This window comes from Chionomys nivalis, chromosome 11 (assembly GCF_950005125.1).
Source record: "Chionomys nivalis chromosome 11, mChiNiv1.1, whole genome shotgun sequence".
In the NCBI taxonomy this organism is placed as follows: domain Eukaryota; kingdom Metazoa; phylum Chordata; class Mammalia; order Rodentia; family Cricetidae; genus Chionomys; species Chionomys nivalis.
In genome coordinates, this window is record NC_080096.1 from 59,947,988 (window position 1) to 59,963,835 (window position 15,848).

Genomic DNA, 15,848 nt, shown 5'->3' on the forward strand with positions numbered 1-15,848 from the left:
TAACGCTATGCCAACTGGTGTGCAAAGGAATGAGCGTCTCGAAATTTCAGTAACTCTTTATTTATAAGACATTAAAATTGAATCTCATATGATTTTACATGCTACAAAGTGTTTTTTTTGAATTTTGTTACTTTATTTTATTTTTTATTTTATTAATTAATTTATTTAATTATTAAAGATTTCTGCCTCTTCCCCACCACCACCTCCCATTCCCTCCCCCTCCCCCAATCAAGTCTTCCTTCCTCCTCAGCCCAAAGAGCAAGCAGGTTTCTCTGCCCTGTGGGAGGTCCAAGGACCACCCACCTCCATCCAGGTCTATTAAGGTGAGCATCCAAACTACCTGGGCTCCCACAAAGCCATTACGTGCAATAGGATCAAGAACCCATTGCCATTGTTCTTCAGTTCTCAGTAGTCCTCATTGTCCATTATGTTCAGCAAGACCGGTTTTGTCCCATGCTTTTTCAGTCCCCGGCCAGCTGGCCTTGGTGAGTTCCCGATAGAACATCCCCATTGCCTCAGTGTGTGGGTGCACCCCTCGCAGTGCCAGCTGGATATGGCAAATATAGGTCAACGAGCAGAGACTACAGAAACAAGCATAATCAATAGAATACAAGAGATAGAAGAAAGAATCTCACTGGCTACAAAGTGTTTTTGTGCTAAACAGGAGGGAACTGGCAAAGTGAACCTGAATAATGAGAAGACGGGCATGAGTAAAGTAACACACAGAGAATTCTGCAGAGACAGGATACCTGGATCAAGTGTGAAGGCCCAAGTTCAGTGACTCAGAGGCACCAGAGTGTGGCAAGAACACAGTGAGGAAGTGCAGTGAGGGGGACATTCCAGAACCAGATACAGCGGTCCATCATGACGAGAAGGCATTGCTAATTAGATGGTCACAGTAGGAAGTCTACCACATCCACCCTAACATGAGACGTGCTCTCCTGGCCCTTGCTGCTTTACATGACTGCACAAGAAGATAAAGGAGGAGAAAATGCTTTTTATTTTGCCAGATAATTCTAGAAAAACACAGTACCTTCTGTATAATTCAGTATGTAAATAAGAACAGATACAATCGACCACACAATAGCTTCATTCAATTCTCCTCCTTCATGTTAAGATAATTTACTTATATTTTCTCATCACACAAATATGCCATTCCCTGGATAACAAAGGATCATTTATAACAATTTTATACAAAAGTCTAGTTTTCATGTAAAATTTACAATATTAAGCAATTTATTTCCACCATTTTCTTTTTATACTCAGACTAATATGTATGTGACAAGCTTGTCTTTGTTTTTTTCTTTGTACTGGAAGGAAATTATTTTAAGTTTGTATTTGTGAAAACATTTTTATCCAGCAATCAGATGCTTGACTTTCCTTTTAAGTGGCTATGCACTCAAACTAAACTAGTTAAACTAGTTACCCTTGTTCAGCAGTCAGTTAATTTCAGAGATTTCTTCTTTTGGCATTGAGGACACTCATTGATAGCTGGAGCAGACACTGTTCTGGACTGTTTGCCAGCATAGCACAAGAAATCCTCATATTTGAACACAGATACATACATATATAAATATATGCTGCATCTATAGCATTATCTAAAGTCCTTCATAACTGTGAAATATCCTTCAGTTAGTTTCTTGTTTTCATTTATTTTCTCCAGTATTGCTTCTAGTAAATATGAGGCAAAAGGAAGCTGTAAGAGAAAAAACAAACAAAAATTATTAAACTCTGTATTTTCTTCAATTCAAAAACATATACAAGGGCTGATGAGATGACTCAGAAGATAAGGACCCTTTCCACGAAGCCTGAGCTTCATTCCCAGAATCCACAGGAGAAACCTGACTACCGAGGTTGTCATCTGACCTACCCAGACACACAGATGCACAGACATACACACATACACACTCATGCACACAAACACACCATATGATCTGCATGTTTACACAAAAACACACAAATATGAAAAAGTAATACAAACTGAAAGAAACTGACAAAACCACACACTAAATATCATTAAGGCATTAGATTTTAGCTGTCTGTAACTTTGAAGTTATAATAGTACCCTACTGGATCACTTTTCAAGAGATCTTCCTGGTTAGTGTGGGTAATTTTGGCGTTTCTAATAAAAATGATAAAAGAGCCGAAATAAAATGAAAAAAGATAAACGTCTTATTGACCAATTCATGGTTTACTGACCATGTTAATGATGTAATCTGCAATACAAGCAGCTAAGCCATTCATCTTCAATCAGCTGATCAATAGCAGGTTACAGTCATCTCTGGGGCACACAGGCCCACAGTAGTGGTACTATATGTTCATCAGTCATAAAAGAATGAGAGAGAACTATCAATACACTTGTCTGTATGAGAGCCCAATATCTCAAGAGTTGCAGGATAAAATTTCAGAGAGAAAAAATGGTAAAAGTATACCCATTGATTAAGTTGTTAAAGTTTGTTTGGTACATCAAAGTGTAATACACATGTTTCAGAAACTGCTGAGTTTATGAAATGTGAACACATTTTAAAATTTCATAATTGATAAAACTTTGCTGGTAGTTTTATTGTTCCTGATGCTTCCTTGGCTTGCTGGTAGAATGTGAACATGCCCATACATGGGTTGTAAGTAAGTCTGGACTGCCACCTCAAATACCCTCTGAAGTTCAACTTATTTCTTCTCTTTGGTTTTATATAAGAAGTCTGTCATAATTAGGAAATTCATTAAATATTTCTTGGGTTTGTCCCTTTGATTGATCAGGAAAATATTATTTTGTTTGTTTCCCTAAAACTGTTAGAATGCTTATAGTATTCATATCTCTTTCTTAGAGGGAAGTCATGTCAGGTTTTTGCTGTGTTAGGACAAGCCCTGGTGGTGTCCCTTGTCAGGACTGAGCAAAGACAGCCAGTCACTGTCCTCTGTATGGTTCGGCCAAAGGATTTGATCAAGTCGATCAAAATGGTTGTTTCCTGAATTTGAACTGGTAAGAAGAGAAAACAATGGCAAAGATCTTTCAGTAGCTTCCTAGTCGATCTGAGTGTATGCCTGCATCCCCCAAACTCAAGAGCTTCACATGCACATCTCTTTCATTTGAAATTCACCAGGGGGGAAAGTGTCAAGCAGGATATTTCTTTAAAGGTACAACCGAGCATAAGAAATATATATTGACATGAAAGAGTCTTTCTAGGAGGGAAAACATCATCATAAGCATATATGCACAGCATACACATTTTAGGGCTAGAAAGGTGGGAAGAGAGCATTAGATACTAGAAGGATGTATTTGCCTCTTTTCTTGAGGACAATCACAACAAATTCTTGCTTTAGCAAACAGCATATTTGAGAAGAAAGGAGTTACACTTGATAAAACTGCTAGTTTTACTAATTTGATAATTAAGTCATCAGGGCATTAATGTTAGCTTTTAAAGAATGCATGATAAAAAAAGACTTGTTTTTGTCTAGCAAGCACTAGGCCCCAAATGACAAGACCCTGGGGTAACTATTATTTAACTATGTACATAAATACACATTTCTGTCTGAAAGCAAAATAGATACGATGGAACAACCTCCAATCTTTTACGGGCAGAAATGAATGCTTAAAAAGTTTATTCCCTAATATTTTCTAGAAAAATGAATCTCTGATCAAGCAAGTCTGAGTAACGTCAAACTGTAAAACAGTTCCATTATCTCAGGACACATGACTAAGGTGTTTCATGGCACTGTGATTCTCTGAGAGTAAAGATGTCTGTTTTCAAGGAAGCCTTTGGTTCTTCATGGTCTGTTTCATGGTCTCATGTTCGGTTTCTGCTCTAGGGGCTCATGTAGAAAGCATGCTGGCTTTGTGATTATCTAGCTAACAACGCGCCATTTCTCACATGTTTCTCCTCTAAACTCAGTATTCCTTCTGACTGACATTTATAAGCTTGTCGTTTATTATTGTAATGATAGATGTAGTTCAAAATGTCATAGAAAAATATACATTTTGTTCTTTGAGAATTTCATACATGTGTATAATGTGTTTTGGTTAAAGACAGCCTGTATTTCCTCTCTTCTAATTCTTCCCCTGTCCCCCACATCACTTTCCCTCCTAACTTCAAAGACTCTGTTTTTGAACCACTGAGTTCACTTGGTGCTCCCTGTGTGGGCATGGCTAAACCGTGAGCCGTCTCTAAGGGACCAGACCGATGGAGAAAACTAATCCTCTCCTGCAGTAGCCATCAGCTGCCAATAGCTCCTTGGGTATAGGTGAGATGCTGGGAGACACTCCTCCATCTATGCTGGGATTTTTTAAAATTTATTTTATAGATCTTCTGAATGCAGTTACAGTTGCTGTGAATTCATGTGTACAAAGGTCTTTTCATGACAAATAAGAAAAGAAAAATTAAAAATATTTAAGGGAGCCATCTCCTTGGTTGATGAGAGCACTTGCTGCATAAGTGGGACATCCTGATTCAGATTCGTGGTGCCTCAGGAAAGCCGAGCATGAGGCATGCACCTGGCATGCGGGGTGGAAACCAGAGGTCGCCTCCACACAGAAAGCTCCAGATTCAGTGAGACCCTGTGTCCGGAACACAAGCTGGGGAGTGAGAGAGCAGGACACCCTGTATTCTCTTCTGGTCTCTAAAAGTTTGTGTAAGAGTGTGGGCACTTGCACATACGCATTCTCAAAGTATGTGTAACACATACACAAAATAATATAATGCTCAATCTTAATTAAGGAATTTTTAACAGAAAATTTATGTGACTTTTATAAAAATAATCTTTATAAATTTAAAGATAGATTAAGGAAAGTCAGAATTATAAAACATCTATAAATGGTTATGAACTATTTAATAAACATATACATTGCTTCCAAATGAGTACACTCCAAAGGCAACTAGTAGGTTCTAGCTCCTTTCACTTGTGAGAAATAGCCCCTGCCCTTGAGTCTTATGAGTCTTTCCATGCACCAGGAGCTTCAGTTTTAGAAATAGCACTCCTTCCTTCCTAAGTTTATACTATCTATTCATTTAGTAAGATTTTTAGTCAGTTATACAAATATGATCCTGCTTAAGTTAGAATTAATTCACAAAAATTCCTAAGAGATTAAGAATGAGATTTCTCAGTCAGCCATTTTGGTTAATTGAGTCTCATCACTTATACCATATACAGATTATCATCAAAATGCAAATATCACATATTAATGTTAATCTAAAGTTAGATGGACTATAACAACCTTTAGTGATGCATAAAAGCTCTCCCAAAATCTTCTTAGTTTCATTTTAAAGGATGTATTCATGTCTTTCTCTGTGTGGGTACGTGCATATGAGTGGAGGCACCAGCAGAATTTAGAATGGAGCACTGAGTGCCCTGGAGCTGGAGTTGCGGGTGGTTACGAACTGCCTGACATGGGTGCTGCAACTTATACTTGGGTCCTCTGCAAGAACACATGTATTCATAGCTGCTGAGCCATCTAATAGCCCCCTCCTCAAAAATACTATGAGAATTGCATGTACATCAGTTCCTGGCATACAGCTCTATATTAGTGAATTAGGACTGAAATGGTACTTAAAATATGGCCTATCTCAGAAAATGCCTTAAAAGTCCCATGGCTTGCCTAATCATTTTAGTCCATGTAGAGTTCTGGGGTTACAGGCTTCTACCACCACTAATACATTTTTAAGTGTAAAATATGTTTAAGGAGCAGGCATTCTGCACCTTCTGCTACTTGTGTGTTGAATTACCTCAGGTTGAGAAAAAAAAAAACAGGCTAGCTAAAAGATAGACCGGTTATATTTTTCTCCATTATAAAGGGCAAACTCACTAAACAGGAATGAGAAGTCCAAGCTCAGCTGCATAGCAAGAGAACCACAGAGCCCCTGGGCCTCAAGGCAGTTTTTCTCCAGGTACCAGAAAGCCATGTCTTTACATGGTCCCACCTCTTAAAGATAATTGGCTGACAAAGATTCCCCATCACTCATGAGTCTACATCAAGAGAAAACTTATTTCCTCTAGAAGTTTGCAGTTAAATAAGCAGTTTCTGCGTGTATTCTGAAGGCTGCTAAGCCTCTCCAACAGCTCGGACACAGAAAGCACCACTATCCTTTTCATGACAGGATTCTAGGGTTGGGGTTAAGTGGCAACTCGAATGGCTAACATACACATTTCATCAAACACACAGAAAACAGCACACCTAACATTTACACTGCCTTGCTTTGATGATGGGATGCGATAGAACACAGCATTCAGAGGGCCTGTATGAGGTATTTCTCCTATATAAAAGGAGAAGTGAAACTCCTAGCTATAAGCGCAGAATGACAGGTTTACATCCCTGGCATGTGGAAATGTGAAGCTGGAAGATTTGATGCTGAGTGAGATTTCTTGATATAAATGTTTATCAGGGATGTCTGAACAAGTAAACTTTTTCTTGATCCTTCTTAAAGAAGGTCTTCAGCGGCTTCGTTGCCGCTGTTGTAGAATGAGATTTGTTACGGAAGTGATTTCCTGAAGTCGGAAGGGCTTTTAACCTCCCTTTTGCTCTTTGGAACTGGTTTGCCACTGTCAGAATCCTAAAATTATTCACACTCAGAAGTTGGGGTTAGTGTTCCTGTATAAGGTGAGATTTAAAATGCAGACATTTCAGAACAATCTTTTTTTTTATTTTTTATGTTTTATTGAAAAAAAAATTTCTGCTTCCTCCCTGCCTCCCATTTCCCTCCCCCTCCTCCCGCCCCTCTCCCCCTCCCCCCACTCCTCTTCTCCTCCCTCTCCAGTCCCAAGACCAGTCAGGGTTCCCTGCCCTGTGGAAAGTCCAAGGTCCTCCCCCTTCCATCCAGGTCTAGGAAGATGAACATCCAAACTGTCTAGGCTCCCACAAAGCCAGAACATGAAGTAGGATCAAAACCCCGTGCCATTGTCCTTGGCCTCTCGTCAGCTCTCATTGTCTGCCATGTTCAGAGAGTCCGGTTTTATCCCATGCTTTTTCAGTCACAGTCCAGCTGGCCTTGGTGAGCTCCCAATAGATGGGCCCCACTGTCTCAGTGGGTGGGTGCACCCCTCGTGGTCCTGACTTCCTTGTTCATGTTCTCCCTCCTTCTGCTCCTCATTAGGACCTTGGGAGCTCAGTCCGCTGCTCCAGTGTGGGTCTCTGTCTCTATCTCCATCCATCGCTAGATGAAGGTTCTATGGAACTATCTTAAGAAAACACTGAAGCCTAAAACCCATGACTCCAAGATATCAGTAGTGACTAGAGTTTCAACTAATAACTAAAAATTGAAAGCTGGTATATTAAAATAAGAATAACCTTTAAATCTCAGGGATAAAGCTAACAGTGTAATCATTTTATTCTTGTGATTTGTGTGAAGATGATTCTTCAAAAGATATTACCTTTATTAATATCTAACTTGAGTTTACAAAATAAAAATATAAAATTTTTATATTATAGCTGCTAGTCAAGGACTGGATACAGTAAGATTCAAAGACATTCTAAGGAAGGCCAATGACATTTGCACCCAAACTAAGGGTGCATAGTTTGGTCTGATGCTATGTGTCTGCTTAATCACACAGCAATAATGACTCATGCAGAGACCTACATATCCAAATGGACAGGTCTAACTGGTTACCTCAAAATTAAAGAGTGAACCTATTAAAATAATTCGGAATGCTATGAGAAGGAAGAAGTCATCTACAGCTATATTTGGCCCTGGATTTCGAACTCCATATCCTAGAGTCACTTGGATATCTCCTGCTTGTCCTCAGAGATGCACCTCTCGTAGCACTGTTGAAAGCTGACAGAGAAGGCTGCATCTGATGCCCTCCGATTCTGGTAGAATCTATAATTGATCAGCACTTAAAACTTAAAAATGGCTCTAGAAACCATAGATAAGAACTGAAAATTGTTAAGACTTTAAAAATGCTTCAGTTTTTTTTCTTTTGCCTCAAGGAATACTTAGATAACATTTAAAGCAACTTGGCAAAGTATCCTATTTATGAAGTCCTTAGGAGATATGTGACCTTTAGTAAGATACTTCAAGATTTAGGAAAGGAATTATTAGCAAATTCTTTATGGCCTGGGTAAGTCATATACCATGGAAGAGAAACGTGTGCATGTTTAGGTAAGCCGAGCAGCATTCTTGGCCTATGATAAGGCTCTACATCGGGTTCCCGTGGGAAATAATGTATGCACTAGGCTTATATCTATCATTAGAATCTCCATGGGAGGCAATGGTCTTAGCTAACCCATGTCTATCAAGCCTCTTTTTAAAACCAAACTAATGACATGTATGCTCATAGGCCAAAGGCACCCTTTTACCTTCAAGATAATTCCTTGGACAATGAGACTATCCCAGAGACAACCTCATTTCCTAAACCTTCTTGACCTCAATTTGGACCTGTGCTACCTTTAGTGAACATTGAGGCCTCTCACATTCCCTCCATATCCCACCTGCCACACATACTGCAAGAATTTCAACTATGGGAACTTGTTTTGCTGGCAAAGGCAACATACAGTAGAACAAACAATATATTTACTACCACTAGTAAATTCTTTTTAACATGATTCCTTTATCCAAAGTCAAGAACTATATATTAGAGACATGTCTATTTATACATTTACAGTTAAGAGTTATCTAATTGGATCAGGAACTGCAACACAGTGCCACAGACTGAGTGGCTTAAACAAGCATTTCAATCTCACAGTTCAAGAGGTTAGCAAAACTAAAACAAAGACTCGGCTGCATCCAGTATTTGCAAGGGCACTGCTGAAATGTAGACTATGGTCTTCTCTGTGTTCCTGTGTGGTACAGAGAAGAAATAGCAAGCTCCTTAATCTCACAGGCTCTAATTCTATTCTTTAATGACCTTCCCTCATGACCTCATCACCTCCTCAGTTGTCACCTCTAAACAACAACACAGAGTTTTAGAATTCATACCCTGCTGAATACTTTTTTCTAAAAGTTAAGCTGCTTCTTAACCTAAATTAATTTTCAAATTCACAAATTTTCAACACTAGTATTCATACCTAGGCCTTTTGAGCTCACAAATAATGTTTAATATTTAGGTAAAAAGAAGACTCCTACTTCTAACAATGGATTGCAAGCTTCTGAAGGCTTATCTCTGTTGGTTGAAGATTAATGTGTGTGTGTGTGTGTGTATGTGTGTGTGTGTGTGTGTGTGTGTGTGTGTGAGAGAGAGAGAGAGAGAGAGAGAGAGAGAGAGAGAGAGAGAGAGAGAGAGAGAGATTTATCTATATATCCATTAACAGACAAACAGACATTGGGATAGTTTTCACTTTTGTCTGTATGAGCATGGATGTACAAGTACCTTCTCAGGAGGCTGCTTTCAGCTCTGTCAGCAGTGTACTGAGAAGCAGAATTTCTGGCAACATAAACCTTTTGAGGAGTGGTCAAAGTGCTTTACCTTCCCATCAGTGATGCACACAGAGCCCTTGGTATTTTCTTGTTTTAGATTAAACTCAGGACCTGAGTTATTTCCTTTGCCTCCCATGGTGACCAATGCTGTAGCAGAACATAGGCACCCTGTAAACGTTTTCAAATGAGGAGAATACGAAGGACAATCTACTGGTATTTGCATAAGACTTACTTTTAGAACACAAGCCATAAAAACAAGCTTTTGAGTAGATAAAACTACACAAAGGTGATAAATAACTGTCACAAAGCCCGTAGTATAATTTAGAATTTAATAATTTTAAAGAACTGCTTTAACTTAGCATAAATGTCTTTTTTCTCAAAAAAAAAAAAGGCTTCAAGTTGTTACTTAAAAAACGTGAAGCAGGGTGAGTGGAGATTTCTATCTTGCTTTCTCTTCAGGTTGTAAGGAATGTCTATGGGTGACCACGTGGTTGTGTATGTGTGAGAGCAGGTACGTGTGCAGCATGTGAGCACGGATACAAGTCACAAATACCATGCAGGCAGCGGTACCTGGAGGCGATGGCTTCAGAGTTCCATGAGGGACTTAACTTTCATACTGCTCATCCCTCCAGCTACAAAGGCCAGGGCCATTTGTCACACTCCCTGGCAGTCAACAGAAGTGAAGAAGGACACTAGAGAAAACAAGCACCTGAAACTTCAGCATTTGGAAGATCTGAGGCAGTTAACAGGAACAGACACATCTGAAGCCAAAGGAAAATTTACGGATGAGAATACAGCCTCGTTCTCAGACACGGAAAGGGAGACGGGGTTAATACAGGGCCAATACAAGTATCTGGGCTTTCAATCTTTCCTTGTTCACATAAGAATGTGAAATGTTTTCTTAAACTGAGGCCAGACCGACAAAAGACTGGGATGAATTAAGGAAAAATATTATTAACTTACTAAAAATTCTATGGCTTCAGTCACTAGTTAGTATTTCCTCCCTAACACACTAGCTCTCTTGACCACTGAGGTTCTTCAGCACACTTCAACTTTCTCATTGTGTTGGGCGCTGAGATAATCCACCTTTGATTTGGAACTGGTCATGCACTCCATGCTTGCGGTGCTCTAACTCTGGGCAATGTGGGCAGCTCTCCTGTTTCCACGGCTGCTGTCACCTCTTCCATGTCCAAAACCCTGCACGCTGCCGCCCTGTACCTTCGTAAGGCACACTCTTGCTCAAATGCCAGAATCACCTATTCTCTACTTTCAGCTCTAGTTTTTTCTAATTTGATGTGCATTGGTGTAATAGTGTCAGATCCGTTGGAACTGGAGTTACAGACAGTTGTGAGCTGCCATGTGGGTGCTGGGAATTGAACCTGGGACCTCTGGAAGAACAGAGGACCACTGAGCCATCTCTCCAGCCCCTCAGTTCTATTCTCATCTACTCCTTAAACTACATAAAAACAAATTTTGGGGTTCCCCTCATCTATACTTCTTTGTCTCCCTCATAAAGTGAAAATTTAAAATCACATAAATATAAAAGAAAGCACAAGTAAACGTTTTAAGATAAAATTATCCATACCACAAAAAAAAAAAAATGGAAACATCTTAGGAAGGCATTTTTCCAAGAGATTCTTACTCGGAAAAATATCAAATACATAAAACTACTAATTACATTATAACTACTTGAAATAGCAAGGCTGTGTCCTTGCCCTCTGCAGTTAAATAAACCCACCTATGCATGGGTCTCTGACTAAGGACAGTAATAAATATTGTATCATACACTTCAGCATGCTGCATTTGTGGTGAGGGTATCATCATATAAAATGTCATTATGAAAGCAGTCAGCAGTCACGGGGCTGGTGAATCTCAATATTCAGGATTCTACCAAACAATACAGAACAACACAGAAGGAGGGCAGACAAGGTATGTCCTATATCTTTATCTTTTAAATATTTTAATCCTGCTATGTCAGAATCAAGTCAGGTAATTTTGTAGGAAATATGTTCACTTACTCCACAGTCCAAAGGTTGTGTAAATGCATGCACAGGAAGACAGAAGCAAACATATTTACAGTTTTGCCCATACAACTCTGTGAGCATCTCAGACTCTGAAAACCTGGTGGGCAAAGGAAACATTTCTGAAAACACCGTACAAAGATAATTGCCGGGATAGAGAGAGAAGAAAAGAGATGTTTTCTATTTTATAGATTTTTCTCTTGGGCATAATTATAAAGTGACAACCAAGTGCAACCATTGAAATGCCTATTTTTCTTCCCTCAAAATCCAAAGACATCAGCAAAACCACCTATGTCAGTAATAAAAATAAGAAAGTCTTTGACTTTTTAAATGTTATCATACTGTCACAACAGAATAAAATTAGCTTGAGAAACGGTCTAAAGGCAGATGATGCAGTTCATTATGTACGGCAGCAACAGCAGTGCTTCTCGGTGTTCATAAAGACTGCTCCATTAAATTTACCTCCAGTCAATAATTAGGAGTCCACAAATAAACCTGTGCAATTAAATCAATACTACCAGGCAATTATATTCCAGAGTCCAGGCTCAGTGGCACAAAAAGGCACTATATCAAACTGCAGTATTAAGCAGCCTGGTGCCATTTCAACAGAGAATTTTTAACACTAACTGGACAGAATAAGCATATATCCAGATAATGCAGAATATGTATGTACACTTTTACATGTGTAAGACACACACATACACAGGATACACAAATGCACATACACACACATGAACAACTACTACCTCTAAACTAGGTCTGGGATCAGTATAGCTTTAGCAAGATTTAAACATATTGATTCATTATTTTATGGGCATAATTGATGATAAAAAATCTAATTAAGGGAACTACAAGGTCCTAGTTACAAGGTGAACACTTAGAAAATCATTACAAGATTATTTCTATCATTTTTAAGCTTAAAAATACTTTATACCAACTATCATTGAACTGCTTCATGTGCCAGGCACTGGGCTGAGCCTGCGCAAACAGCATGATTAAGAAAAGAGCAGAAATGAGCTCTCTAGACTGAAGAGATGTCCCATCAGTTAAGAGCACGTACCGCTCCTGCAGAAGGCCTAAATTTGTTTCCCAGCACTCATACCGGCAGCTTACAACTTCCTGTAAGATCAGCTCCAGAGGCATCTGATGTCTGGTCTCATCAGTGCACGCATGCGCACCCCCCCACACACATACACATGATTCAAAATAAAGGTCCATCTTAAGTAAAAAAAGTGACCCCTCTTCTCAAAAATCAAATTGTCATTGTAAAAGGCCTTGTCACACACCTGTGCATCTGTACTTCAACAACTTGAACCAAAACATCACCAATCATATCCTAGTACCGAAGCAACTGCAGATAATGTTTCAGAAGTATATAAAGTTAACACTAACAATATCAGTGGCCTGTGTATTATTTCTTTATTGTTCTTTGTTTCTTGTCTTGGTGCTGGGGGTTGCACTTGAGTGGGTGTACACTCTAATCATGGACATAGAACCACTGGGTTACATCTCCAACCCTTTCATTGCTTTATTCTTGACTTCACTAAAAACACGGTAAATGCTACCTGGCAAGACTCATCTAAAATAAGAATACGTATATCAACTTCTGTTTTTAATCTTGGCAGAAACAGTCACAGTGTCTTTCAAACATCTCTGATGGATAGGGTTTCCTCTTGCCATCTTGACAATTATGTTTAAGCTTTTATTTATTTCAGCTTGGTTTTCAAATAAACAATTAGGGTGGGGGGAAAAGGCTACAATGAAAAAGTTTTAGAATGCATTACAAGCTGTCAGTGATGTCAAAACAAAAGCTGGCTATGACTAGGAAAGCAGGGCTCTCACCTGTCAATAACCTGCCCTTGATCACTTACAAGAGGGGCACATCCCAGCAGACTATGTGTGTATTAAAAAAATACTTGAAAGGGGAGAAAAAGTATATCACACTGGTCACAGCAGCAGCCTCAATAGACCCCTCAGGGACTCCAGCTCGTCTTGGCCTTGTCATCCTCTATGCAGCTTTCCACTCGGCCCGGAAAACGTCAATAGGAAAATGTTTGAGGGGCCTCTGGTGGAAATTTTTTCATTCTTTCTGCATTGACAGGATGCCAAATCAATATTTACTTCCCACTAACAAGCTGCTCGAGGTCTCAGTAGAAAATATTGTAGAGAGTGCGGGAAGACACAGTAATAAACAGCTGTCTGGCTGTGAGGAAAACATGAATTGACTGGAAACAGGTCCACAGTAAAAGGTCACCGAAACCCATGAACTCCTCAGGTGTCCGTATCAACTTCCAACTTTAAAGACACTAATAAAGAATCTCTGTTCCTAAGAGGGCTGGGAGAATGGATCCTTTTCACTCCAGCAAGCAGAGAGGTTGACTCAATAATTTAATTAATGCACTTGCTGAGGCCCATGTTGGCTCTTCCTCGGGGCACTTGCTTCATTTGTTAAGTCCAAAAGTACAAATAGGGGGTTAACTTTCCTGTCTACCTCCCGATCCCTTCTTTACCTAACAGAAGTAAACAAGGGTGTCTGCAAAGGTGAGGCCAAGGATGTTTATTCAGAAGCTGTAATAGATGAAGCAAAAAGTGAAATACCTGTCCTTCCAGAAGTTTCTGAATGTACAACAGCCATTCCTTGTCATTTTCAGCATCTATCTTTGTCTTTTCAATCTCCTAAGGAAGATAAAAACAGACATGTTAACATCTATAGGAATATCAACCAAGAGTGACCTGACTCTTCCAGGTGGGATATTTAAATCTATACTATCTATTTTTGTATTTAATTTACAAATATTTATATACAAGTGGAAGCTGCAGCTCTGTTTATTTCATAGTATATTAGAAATATTTTTTCAGCTTTCACACTGTGGCTCACGCTAGGAATGGATGGTAGTGGAAATGACATAACACAGTAAAAAGACAATGGAGAGAGGGCTCAGTGGTTAAGAGCTGCTCTTGCAGAGGCTCTGAGTTTCATTCCCAGCATCCATGTCAGGGGACTTACAACAGCCTGCAACTCCAACTCTAAGGAACCCAATTCTATCTTCTGCCCCCCAACCCCGTTCCAGAGCCCCCCTCTCACACACACAGACACACACAGCCCCATCACATGTAAAAAAATAGAAGCATTTGAGAAACTAACACTCACTGAAATTTACTACATGTCAATCTTCACACAGCCTCTCATACTTTTAACATGAATTTATTACAATTGGATACTGCTTAAAGAACATAATTCAGGCAAGACACTGCACCCCTTAATCTCTAAAAGATGTACAGTTCATTCTAAACACACTCTGGTCTGTAATTAAGCACAGTGAATACATCGACACATTGAGAGCAGTGTATTTGAACTCAAGTTCGTTTTATTTCCAGAAGGTTTGTAGACTGTACGGCATATGAGGCCGCTGGCCGAGTTCTCATGTATCAGAGTCCATCAGCTCAGAAGCAGGAACCTGGCTTCACCACAGACGTGTTCTGCAGTATTTGCGACTGTGTTTCCTAAGTCACACACGTAAAAAGAGACAACATCTCCCAAAAGCCAGTAGAAGCAGTAGGGATAAATAACCTCTTCTCTTTGGACGGGTACCTTGCTCAGCCTGGATATCATAGGGAGGGCCATGGACCTTCCCCAAAGCAATGTGCCTTACCCTCTCTGAGGAGTGGATGGGGGTGGAGTGGGAGGGTGTGTGGAGGGAATGCAAGGAGGGGAGGGAATGAGAACTTGGATTGGTATTTTTTAAAAATCTAATAATAAAGAAGAGACATCATCTAATTTCCTCATTCAAATGGAGTGAGATTTTTCTAATTTACAGCCATGAGAGAGCATTCTCTTAATAGAAACAACAGTATTCTGTGTTCCCAAGCATGTGTCTCGCGCCCTCGTGTGTGTGTGAGTGTGTGTGTGTGTGTGTGTGTGTGTATGAACACACGGCCACAAGCGCATATAATGTCACATGGGTACACCATCAATCCAAACTCTAATTAGGTGTCTGTACCAAGCATAGCCAAGCCCTTGGTTAGGCACTGCTGTCTCCCGTGTACCTTGTTTGATCCTACATGTGATATTTTTTTACTTCCATGTCCACAGTTAGGCAAAAAGTCACAGATGCTGGCTCAAATGTGAGACTGGGAAATGGGGAAAGTGTGGCTCACCATCCCACTCACCCAAAGGATGAAAGTAATCTCTACAGCATTCCTTTGGATCTTTTCCAAAGATTCTTGGCAGTTAAGTATCTTTGCACTATAGATCTTCTGTGCAATAAAAATCTCTAAGATGCTCAAGTGGGCAGGCATCTCAAAGAGGATGGTCTCATACAAATATTTAAATCTATTGCTTTAGTTCATCATTGAGAAAATATTTACTGGGATAATCTTGGTATCATCCTGTCTTAAATTTCCAATCATTAAATAACTGAAGACTTCTAATCTCAGGGACAAGCATCCTTCATAGATCTAAAGAATACTATAGATACTATAGATC

At 39.6% G+C, this 15,848-nt stretch overlaps 1 protein-coding gene across 5 annotated transcripts in view; it reads right to left on the reverse strand.

Annotated features, from left to right (window-relative positions):
- Positions 1-255: 255 nt before the first annotated feature.
- Positions 256-15,848, reverse strand: part of Cntln (centlein) — a 236,057-nt gene continuing 220,464 nt past the window's right edge. For all 5 annotated transcript variants that reach the window (XM_057784199.1, XM_057784198.1, XM_057784196.1 and 2 more), the window contains 2 exons: positions 13,961-14,038; positions 256-1,696 (listed from right to left, as the gene is read on the reverse strand). In XM_057784199.1, the coding sequence (XP_057640182.1) occupies positions 1,595-1,696; positions 13,961-14,038 (180 nt within the window). In that variant the 3' untranslated portion in view covers positions 256-1,594. The remainder of the gene's footprint in view (positions 1,697-13,960; positions 14,039-15,848) is intronic.